We start from the raw sequence: 10,386 nt of genomic DNA, 5'->3' as shown, positions 1-10,386 counted from the left end.
GCCCAAAGTTGCCCGTCCTGCGTCACCAGTCGCCATCTTGAATCGATTGATGACGCCGGATGCGATGGTGTATTTCGTGCTTCGGGGACCAAATTCACACTGAAAAATTCCACCGGCCTAAACCAAAACATTTCACTTAACCTTAACCTGATCCCGAGTGAGTACTCTTACGAAAATCTCTGACCCATCTCGAACGCATTTTGTAGCCCTCGAAATGGACAACAAAGACCTCCAGCTCGTCCCCAAAATCGAAATGAAAGAAATTCACACGATCTGCCGGCTGTGTGCGAGTCAGGACGAGCGCTTCATCGGCATCTTCAGCGAGGAGGGCGTGGGCAATGATCTCTCCAACAAGATCAATCTGTACCTGCCGGTCAAGGTGGCAGTTTTAGACGAGCTGCCCCTGCAATGCTGCTTGAATTGCGCCTCGACGATCTTGGCCTGGCACGAGCTGGTCTTGACCAGCGTGGAGACCGACCGGAGGTTTCGCAACTTGCAGTTCACCACTGAGAAGCACATCATCGAAAATGTGGTCTATGACAACGTCGCCAACCCACCCAGCGACCACATTGACGGGTAACGATTTAGCCAGTAGGTGTAGCGGGTGCAAGGTAGAGTACAGTACAGAACATGACACAATGGACAACTGAAATTACAAACAACGTTTTTTTGCCGAGAGGTTGGATCACCTGGCTGTCAGGGTGAAAAACATTTGAATATCAGATGTCTGTTGTGTCCTGCAGTGTAAGTCAAATTTGCAACATTGGTGGCGCCACAGCGGCCGAAATCATCCAGACTTGTGAATTGCCCACTGATAGTTCTGTTTGTATGTTGGCAGGATCGAGTCCAAGGCCATCGCCACAAGTCTGAATGATTTCAGCCAAACCTCGCCGAGCCAAGACGCAAAAAAACCGCCAAAATCCCCCAAAAAGAAGAAAAAACAAGACCTGATCGCGTGCTACACCCCCCAAGAAACCTCCGCCCCTCTGGACACGTACATTTCCGACATCGAACAACACCTTATCGACCCCGAACTGGTCGACAACCCCGAGTACAAGATCGACAATTCTGACTACAAGATCGACAGTCCCGAGTACAAGATCGACATCGAAAACGACCAGATATTGACTGATGAGGATAACAAGAGCGGCGTCCTGAAGAGTTTCGACGAGTCGGTGAGCTTCAAGGCCGACGGCGAGCAGGAGAAACCTAATTTCGGCTGTCAGTACTGTCCCGCCATCTTTTTCATGCGGTGCGCCATCATAGACCACGTCAAGATCGAGCACGGCAAAGAGTACGACAAATCGGACGTCCAGCACCTGCCCAAGCAGATGGCGGTGGACGTGACCGAACCGTGCGTCAAGAAGAAGAAGCGCAAGAACACCAGGATCGACCAGGATGTGATCAACGCCGCCAAAGTGGTGGTCGACGGCCGCATCTACTACAACTGCAAAGAGTGCGGCAAGAACCTCCACTCGCCCCACACCTACACCTGGCACATGCGGATCCACACGGGGGAGCGGCCCCACGTGTGCAACCTGTGCGGCAAGCAGTTCCGCGTGGCGCCGGGGCTGGTGTGCCACCTGCGTGAGACGCACGAGGGCATCAAAAAATTCCCGTGCGACCTATGTGGCCGCATGTTCGCGACGAGGCGCAACGTCGAGGAGCACCGCAGGATCCACACGAACGAGCGGCCCTACGTGTGCGACCTGTGCGGCAAGTCTTTCAAACAGAAAGCTTCTCTTTTCATCCACAAGAGGTCGCACAAGAACGACTTCCCGTTCAAGTGCAGCTACTGCAATCAGGGGTTCCGCACCAAGCAGAACCTCGAGCTGCACATCACGCGCCACACTGGCGAGAAACCTTACAAATGTGATATTTGCAACAGGTACTTCCGCATCAAGTACGAACTGAAGAGGCACAAACTCATACATTCCGACGAGAAACCGTGGGTGTGCAACCTGTGCGGGCTCAGTTTCAGGCAGAAGCGGTACTTGAGGAACCACACCAAGTCGATTCACACGTCGGTGGCTTAGCGGGGCTTGTGATATGTGGGTTGCGTAATCGATGGTCGCTTGGTGCTTACTTACATGTTTAAATCGATGTGTTTTTTTTTTCACGTGGTAGCTTGACGAGTTGTTTAATCGAGCGGAAGCAAGTTTATTGTAATTTATCGTAATAAAATAGACGCTTACATCAGAGCTTACATTGACACACAAGTAGATAGATGGCGCCGTTGTCCAGTCAAATTTAAGGTCACTAGATCAACATACATATATAGTTTATTTTTTAATCAAAGAACCACAACACCGCAATTTACACCCAAAATAGAGCTGACAGCATTGTACACTTTTACTCTTGACATAGGGTGAAAAATCTCATCAGATAAAAATTGAGGTTATTAGAGATATTAGAAGCGCAGCATGTTAATAGAGTTAATAACAACTAACTTGAGAGTTTAATAATTGTCTTCCTTTGCGAGGCATTTTTAATAACACGTTCAAATTTTAGCTGGGAGTTTGCGTACTTTCAAGGACATTAAAAATGACAGACGTTGGCTGGTATAGCCAATAGATATCATTAAATTCCCTAAATTTAATTAAAAAATAGACTGTATGTGAGATCAACACACTACGTGTTAAGGTAGCGCCATTAGTGATTTTATTTATCCTGGTCGCACAATAAACTCAATTTGGGAATAAAGAAAACATAGTCATAGTCACGTTTGAAAACTTTCAATTGTCAATAATTGCATCCTGCTTTTCAAGTCTCAATTCACTAGTTATCTCGTTAATAGTTGTTTATTTAAAACCCCGTAAAAGCTACAAATCGTTGAAAATCTTTAAAAATAGCTTGACGTTTCGTTTTGACAAGTTGTGACATTTATCAAAATCCGTTCACACATGAGAAAATTCTCAAATTCTGACAGTGTCGAACAAAAAACCGATACCTATGCAAAAAAAATAGTGTGTACAACAGGTTATGAAAGTCTCTTTTTTTACTTATTTGCTTGATCTGCAAATTCGTGAAAAAAAGTATGACTTTCATAACTAGTTGTACTTACAAATAACTATTTATTTATAAACAAGCAGTGTTATTAGTTTTTATTTGGTGCAGTTTGCAGTTTATTTTTTATATTTTGGGCTGCGGTGTTTTGATAAATAAAAAACTAGACATGGTCCAAGAAGAAAATGACGTTTCTTACAAAGTAGCCGATGCTGCGGCCACAGTAGTACAAGATTTATTACCCACATTACATTTTACATGTACAGCGTGATCAAGAATGACTGAGTCTTTTGCCAATCAAACAATTGAAAAATACTGGTGTTTTTTGTCTCATAATTCGCACTCACTGAATTTTTTTTAACTTGAGACGACATGTAATCAGGTAAAGATCAACTTTCTAGCGTCAATTTTGGTTTTTTTTGACTGTTTCAGGAAAAATAAATTACTATGGTCAGTAATAACTACATAGGTAATAATAAGCATTGTGTTATTGGTTGTTCAAGTTCACAAAACCTGGTTCGAAATTGTTTAATGTTAATTTATTTTATTTTTTATGGTCTTAACGTTTGGGTTTTAGAGGCGACGAATATAATGCGAAGACAATTTTGAATAGTGAGACTACGTAATTCTAATTACAGACCTCCGTTCCCAAATGGTGTAACTACGCTCAAGAAGTGCTGATCAAGTTTGCAATTATAACAGACGGCTCTTCAAAAATAAAGGATATTTCAACTCATATATTGTAGTTTTCATTTTTGGGTTACCTTGTTTGTGTTTTAAGGAAATTATTGTATGCATTTTTATTTAAAATGACACGAGATTATTGCGCTACTTGCGGATTAAGGATTTAGAGAGCGACATCACGGAAAAGAGGATATCCAGAACGGCGACCACCGCGAACGTAGACAGTTTCAAGAAAATCTTCCAGCAGCTGAAACAGCCAGAGAGAAGATGGACAGCAGCTCGGTAAACGGATTTGAGAGTAACGAACCATGATACAAAAACGTAACGAATGAAATCAAGAAATTGACACGGACAAGGTGGTGAAAGAGATGTGCGAATTCCACGCGAAATAGATCAACAATTTACCAAAATTTAGACAATACAAATTCCCCAGTTTTCGGTATTTTAACCAGTCAAATCTGTCATTACGTGGTTGTCAAAATTGTAATATAATTTTTATATTGTAAAGAACAGCGTGACTGATGATCAGAAAAGTGGTTACCTACCAGTTTTTCTTTCATTTAAATTTACTGTTAAGACACAAATGTGATTTACGAAAAATAATTTTGTTTTAATCTGGGACTTTTTCGCACCAAGTTGCCCGTCCTGCGTCACCAGTCGCCATCTTGAATCGATTGATGACGCCGGATGCGATGGTGTATTTCGTGCTTCGGGGACCAAATTCACACTGCAAAATTCCACCGGCCTAAACCAAAACATTTCACTTAACCTTACCTAATCCCGAGTAAGTACTCTTACAAAAATCTCTGACCCGCCTCGAACCCATCTTGTAGCCCCCAGAATGGACAACAAAGACCACCTCCAGCTCGCCTCCGAACTCGGCATAGACCACGAAGAAATCGAAATAATAGGAATTCACACGATCTGCCGGCTGTGTGCGAGTCAGAACGAGCGCCTCATCGGCATCTTCAGCGAGGAGGGCGTGGGCAATGATCTCTCCAACAAGATCAACCTGTACCTGCCTGTTAAGGTGGCAGTTTCTGACGAGCTGCCCCTGCAGTGCTGCTGGAATTGCGCCTCGACGATCCTGGCCTGGCACGAGCTGGTCTTGACCAGCGTGGAGACCGACCGGAGGTTCCGCAGCTCGCAGTTCATCACTGACAAGCAGATGATCGAAGATGTGGTCTATGACAGCGTCGCCAACCCACCCAGCGATGACAATGACGGGTAACGATTTAGCCAGTAGGTGTAGCGGGTGCAGGGTAGAGTACAGTACAGAACATGACACAATGGAAACTGAAATTATAAACGACGTTTTTTTTGTCGAGAGGTTGGATCACCTGGTTGTCAGGGTGAAAAACATTTGAATATCAGATGTCTGTTGTGTCCTGCAGTGTAAGTCAAATTTGCAACATTGGTGGCGCCACAGCGGCCGAAATCATCCAGACTTGTGAATTGCCCTTACACTGATCGTTCCGTTTGTATGTTGGCAGGATCGAGTCCAAGGCCATCGCCACAAGTCTGAATGATTTCGGCCAAACCTCGCCGAGCCAAGACGCAAAAAAATCGCCAAAATCCCCCAAAAAGAAGAAAAAACAAGACCTGATCGCGTGCTACACCCCCCAAGACACTTCCGCCCCTCTGGACACGTACATTTCCGACATCGAGCAACACCTGATCGACCCCGAACTGGTCGACAACCCCGAGTACAAGATCGACATCGAAAACGACCAGATTTTGACCGATGAGGACAACAAGAGCGCCGTCCTGAAGAATTTCGACGAGTCGGTGGGCTTCAAGTCCGACGGCGAGGAGGAGAAACCGTACTTCGGCTGTCAGTACTGTCCCGCCATCTTTTTCATGCGGCGCGCCATCATAGACCACGTCAAGATCGAGCACGGCAAAGAGTACGACAAGTCGTACATCCAGCACCTGCCCAAGCAAATGGCGGTGAACGTCACCGAGCAGGGCGTCAAAAAGGAAAAGCGCAAAAACACCAAGATCGATCAGGGACTGATCAGCGCCGCCAAAGTGGTGGTCGACGGCCGCATCTACTACAACTGCAAAGAGTGCGGCAAGAACCTCCACTCGCCCTACACCTACATCTGGCACATGCGGATCCACACGGGGGAGCGGCCCTACGTGTGCGATCTGTGCGGCAAGCAGTTCCGCGTGTCGCAGGGGCTGGTGCGCCACCTGCGCGAGACGCACGAGGGCATCAAAAAATTCCCGTGCGACCTGTGCGGCCGCATGTTCGCGACGAGGCGCAACGTCGAGGAGCACCGCAGGATCCACACGAACGAGCGGCCCTACGTGTGCGACTTGTGCGGCAAATCGTTCAAGCAGAAAGCTTCGCTTTTTGTCCACAAGAGGTCGCACAAAAACTACTTTCCGTTCAAGTGCAGCTACTGCAACCAGGGGTTCCGCACCAAACCGCCCCTCCTGTTGCACATCACGCGCCACACCGGCGAGAAACCCTATAAATGTGATATTTGCGGCAGGTGCTTCCGTATCAAGTATGAACTGAAGAGGCACAGACTCATACATTCCGACGAGAAGCCGTGGGTGTGCACCGTGTGCGGGTTCAGTTTCAGGCAGAAGCGGTACTTGAGGAACCACACCAAGTCGAATCACACGTTGGTGGCTTAGCGGGGCTTGTGATATGGGGGTTGCGTAATCGATGGTTGCTTGGTACTTACTTAGTTACATGTTTTTGTCGATGTGTTTTTTTGTTTTGTTTTTACATTCCTGCGAGCTGGCAGCTCGACGAGATTGTTTTATCGAGCGGAAGCAAGTTTATTGTAATTTATTGTAATAAAATAGACGCTTACATTGACACAAGTAGATAGATGGTGCCGTTGCCCAGTGAAATTAAGCGCAGGACGTGATCGCTCGAATGTCATTTTGAAAAAGTTTTGCGCGACGTTTTTATGACAGTTTCGGTAAGATTTGGCTTAATTTCATTGGAAAATCACTCCCCAAAGCACCACATTCGTTGTCCTGGTGGTTATGATGGTGGCGAAAAGAGTTCGAATCATCGTAGCCAGCACCCGATTCCTCACCCCTCGTCACGTGCAATACAAGCCCTGTCCGTTTTTTCAGATCGAAAGACGGAATAAAATGCGACGCCGAATTAGCCTTTTCGCCCCTGCGGAGCGACGAGAACAAGAAACCGGAGGCGCGCCCGCAAGCAGACCCCAAAGGCTTCTGTGATATCTGTAAAAAAACTCTGAGCAGAGTGCGCGACTTGAAGCGCCACAAAATCAGTTGCCATCCAGAAGCGGCGCCAAAATTCGATCAGGTCGCCGATTTGGCGACGAAATCTTGCACGGAATGCGACCTGACGTTCGACACTCGCACCCAGTTGAAAAAGCACGCCGAGCAGGTGCACCGAGCCAAGCAGAAGCGACACCGTCGTAAAAACAACGAAATCGTGGCACAGTTCTTTTGCGACGTCTGCGACAAAGGCTTCACGCGGAAGTACGACATGGAAAAGCACAAGGTGCGCATGCACTCCGACCAGGTGGTCCGGCAGGAAGAGCGCAGCTCGCGACGGAGCAACCTGGAGGTGCTGGCGCGGTGTCGCGGGCGCGGCCCCGACGGCAAACCCTTCTACAGGTGCGACTTCTGCCAACGGGTCTTCGCCCAGTCGTACAACTTGATGCGCCACAGAACGATACACACGGGGGTCAGAGCGTACTTCTGCCACATCTGCGGCAAGAGCTTCAGGATGTCGAACGGGCTGACGCGGCACATCGACGCCTTCCACAACGGAGTGAAGAACTTCAGCTGCGAAGTCTGCAAGAAGACGTTCACGGCGAGGGCGACGCGCGACGAACACATGAACATCCACACCAACAACAGGCCTTTCGTGTGCGACGTCTGCGGCAAGTGCTTCAAGCAAAAGGCGTCGCTGCACGTCCACAAGATGTTCCACTCGGACCTGTACAGGTTCCAGTGCAGCAACTGCGGCAAGAAGTTCAGGAGGGCGCAGGACTTGAAGGTGCACAGCTGGCTGCACACGGGGCACAGACCGCACGCCTGCCACAAGTGCAAGGCCGCCTTCAGGCTGAGGCACGACCTCACGAGGCACCTCAGGATACACGAGAAGATGAGCGAGTGCGTCTGCAACGAGTGCGGCTCGGTCTTCAGCCAGGAGAGGTACCTGAAGGTGCACAAGAAGATACACAAGAGGATATCGAAGGTCGAGGATTCCGTGAACTAGGGAGGAACGGGGAAATTTTGTGGAGGAAGAATCTCGAAAGAAAAAAAGAAGTGTCGCCTGTTCTGACGATATTAATCTGGTTGTGTTGGTAGAGAACGAAGTTAAGACTGAATAAAGAAGAAATTTGTTGGTTAACCTGTTTCCTGTGGGGCCACCGGAAGTTGATTTTCTTTTTACCTGAATCGTCCAAAAGTCCCTGTTTTGAGCCGACACCCATCCCATGTTTGTTTTTGCAGATCGAACCCGGCCCACGGTAATATATTGGCGCTGTTCGAACAAATCACCCAAGACAAGGAAGATAAGGCGGTGGTGGAAGAAGCGCAAACCGCGACCGAAAACCCCACCTGCGAAATCTGCGAAAAATCTCTCAGCTCCAGAGCGAACTACCTCAGCCACCTCAAGACCCACATCTCCGACAACTTCTGTCCCATCTGCTGCAACAGCTACAACACCAAATTCAAACTCGACACTCACTTGACCTGCCACGAGCCCTCCCCGAACCCGTCCCAGACGTACGTCGCGTGCGACTTTGCCAACTGCGACCGCCAGTTCCCCTCCAAACTGCAACTCCACAACCACAAAAACGAGCACTCGAACTCGTCCAGGTTCGGGTGCGACGTCTGCGGGACGAAGTTCTCCAGGAAGGCGGCTCTGGAGAACCACAAGAGCCGGCACGACAGGCCGTCGGTGTGCCAGGTCTGCGACAAGACGTTCGCGAACAAGAAGACGCTGAAGGAGCACGAGCGGCTGCACTCGGGGGAAAAACCGTACGAGTGCGGCCAGTGCGACAGAAAGTTTCGCTGCCACAGCGGGCTGAAGTACCACGAGGTCAGCCACACGAACGACAGGAAGTACGAGTGTCGGCCGTGCGGGGTCAGCTTCGCCAGGTCGAACTACCTGAAGGAGCACCTGCGGAGGCACTCGAACGAGAAGCCCTTCCAGTGCCGACGCTGCCCCGAGAAGTTTATCCAGCTGAACGTGCTGAGGAGGCACGAGAGCACCAAGCATCGCAAGTGCGACGTCTGCGAGGAGGTGGTGGGGAGGGCGAAGGAGCTGCGGGAGCACAAATGGAAGCAACACGGCTTTTCCTAAAAACAATATAATTATTCATTTAATAATAAATAATGTGACAGTATGTTCCTAAATTAAAACCGGAAAAGCGGGGAACCCCCTTGCTATATCACAATATAATAATCGACGTCGATACCCTACTTTGGTCTGAAGCCCTACTCAGCTGACCCCAACTAGCCTGTACAGAGTATTGTGTATTAGAAGTGAAATGTGGATAATCGCGTAAACTAAGAAATAAGGGTACTTGAAGAGTCCGGAGACTAATCACTCGGCAGCCGTGGCCGTAGTATCCTGACTGTTTGTGGACTCGCGCCCCAGCGAGCTCCCCGGCGAGCCCGCGTTCTCGTTGATTAATCTCTGTCGCTCCCGGTACATCGACACGCGGATGTTCTCCAGCTGGTGGTAGCGGCACAGCTTCAGCAGCGCGAACACCGACAGCCCCACCCACGTCGCGAAAGAGCCCCACACGCCGAACTGGGCCGTGCCCAGCTCGATGTAGAAATTCGCCGTGTTGATGCCGTCCTGTTTGTCGATCGCCTGTCCGGCCGCCAGCTCGCACGACGGAAACCGCAGCGTCACGTTCTGGCACCAGACCATGAAACCCAGCGTGATCATCAGGGCGGCTATGATGGTCATGCCGCACAGGATTATTCCCGTGAGGACGTCAAAGAACGCCGACAGGAAGCTGCTGTCCGTGCCTTTGTACAGAAACACGGACAGGCTGAAACGGGAGGGGTTAGGCGCGCTGCAGGTGAGCGGGGAGGTGGCGCTTACCGATAGATTTGCACGATGGAGACGAGGCACAAGACGACGCCCACGAAAATCGTGTAGTTGCAGTAGCACTGCGACGCCCAGTCCACTTTGAGCTGGCCGTCGGCTTCTTGCCACTCTCCGGTCGAAAAGAGCAGACAGTGGCCCCTGCAAGCGGATCACGGTTGGCGCTTTGTCTCGATTAAATTGCGACTAACCTGAATTCGTCTTGGTGGAGGCTCATGGGGACCACTATGCACAACGACAATATGAACGCGATCACGTAGCCCGCGATCTGGCTTATCAAAACGATGTTGCTCAGAGCCATCACTTTGTTTTGTGTGTTTATTTACAACGTAAAAAACATTCGGTCAAGATTTGACGTTAACATGTCACGAATGTGTCAAATTAAAACCATAGACAACCTGCCCGGCAGAGTGCTAAATGACCAATAACCACAATGGCGACTGCAATTTTAGAACAAAACGAGTATTTTCCCTAATTTTATTATCTGCACTTTATGTAATACGAACTGACAGCTGTATCAATTGTCTGATAAAAATGTTGTCACTGGTTTATTTTGCTTGGCAAAGCTTTAATCAGACTATGTAGCAGGTCGTGATTTGATCGATCCATTGTATGTTGCCAAC

General features: G+C 48.8%; 3 protein-coding genes and 1 long non-coding RNA gene across 6 annotated transcripts; 2 read left to right on the top strand and 2 right to left on the bottom strand.

Moving 5' to 3' along the window:
* The first annotated feature begins 8 nt into the window (after nucleotides 1-8).
* LOC138123602 (zinc finger protein 79-like) lies at nucleotides 9-2,201 on the top strand. The gene is made up of 3 exons (XM_069038368.1): nucleotides 9-157; nucleotides 207-576; nucleotides 839-2,201. The coding sequence occupies exons 2-3, from the start codon at nucleotides 215-217 to the stop codon at nucleotides 2,034-2,036; spliced, it is 1,560 nt and encodes a 519-aa protein (XP_068894469.1). The 5' UTR covers nucleotides 9-157; nucleotides 207-214; the 3' UTR covers nucleotides 2,037-2,201.
* A 1,343-nt stretch (nucleotides 2,202-3,544) lies between these two features.
* On the bottom strand, nucleotides 3,545-4,086 carry LOC138123610 (uncharacterized). Its single transcript, XR_011156861.1, has 2 exons — nucleotides 3,771-4,086; nucleotides 3,545-3,714 (listed from the first exon to the last, which is right to left on the bottom strand). It is a non-coding gene; the product is annotated as an uncharacterized lncRNA (long non-coding RNA).
* Nucleotides 4,087-4,149: 63 nt separating this feature from the next.
* LOC138123603 (zinc finger protein OZF-like) lies at nucleotides 4,150-9,050 on the top strand. 3 transcript variants are annotated; one of them, XM_069038371.1, is made up of 3 exons: nucleotides 4,150-4,474; nucleotides 4,524-4,917; nucleotides 8,152-9,050. In XM_069038371.1, the coding sequence occupies exons 2-3, from the start codon at nucleotides 4,532-4,534 to the stop codon at nucleotides 9,005-9,007; spliced, it is 1,242 nt and encodes a 413-aa protein (XP_068894472.1). In that variant the 5' UTR covers nucleotides 4,150-4,474; nucleotides 4,524-4,531; the 3' UTR covers nucleotides 9,008-9,050. The 3 variants fall into 3 exon arrangements, with proteins under 3 accessions (XP_068894472.1, XP_068894471.1, XP_068894470.1); XM_069038370.1 differs by lacking the exon at nucleotides 8,152-9,050 and adding an exon at nucleotides 6,793-8,050; XM_069038369.1 differs by lacking the exon at nucleotides 8,152-9,050 and adding an exon at nucleotides 5,184-6,518 and having other exon boundaries at nucleotides 4,152-4,474.
* Nucleotides 8,999-10,382, bottom strand: LOC138123608 (transmembrane protein 179). Its single transcript, XM_069038375.1, has 3 exons — nucleotides 9,955-10,382; nucleotides 9,761-9,904; nucleotides 8,999-9,707 (listed from the first exon to the last, which is right to left on the bottom strand). The coding sequence occupies exons 1-3, from the start codon at nucleotides 10,062-10,064 to the stop codon at nucleotides 9,251-9,253; spliced, it is 711 nt and encodes a 236-aa protein (XP_068894476.1). The 5' UTR covers nucleotides 10,065-10,382; the 3' UTR covers nucleotides 8,999-9,250.
* Between the last annotated feature and the right edge of the window lie 4 nt (nucleotides 10,383-10,386).

This window comes from Tenebrio molitor, chromosome 2 (assembly GCF_963966145.1).
Source record: "Tenebrio molitor chromosome 2, icTenMoli1.1, whole genome shotgun sequence".
In the NCBI taxonomy this organism is placed as follows: domain Eukaryota; kingdom Metazoa; phylum Arthropoda; class Insecta; order Coleoptera; family Tenebrionidae; genus Tenebrio; species Tenebrio molitor.
The sequence above is the reverse complement of the archived record's forward strand: the minus strand, read 5'-3'. Positions and strand labels throughout refer to the sequence as shown.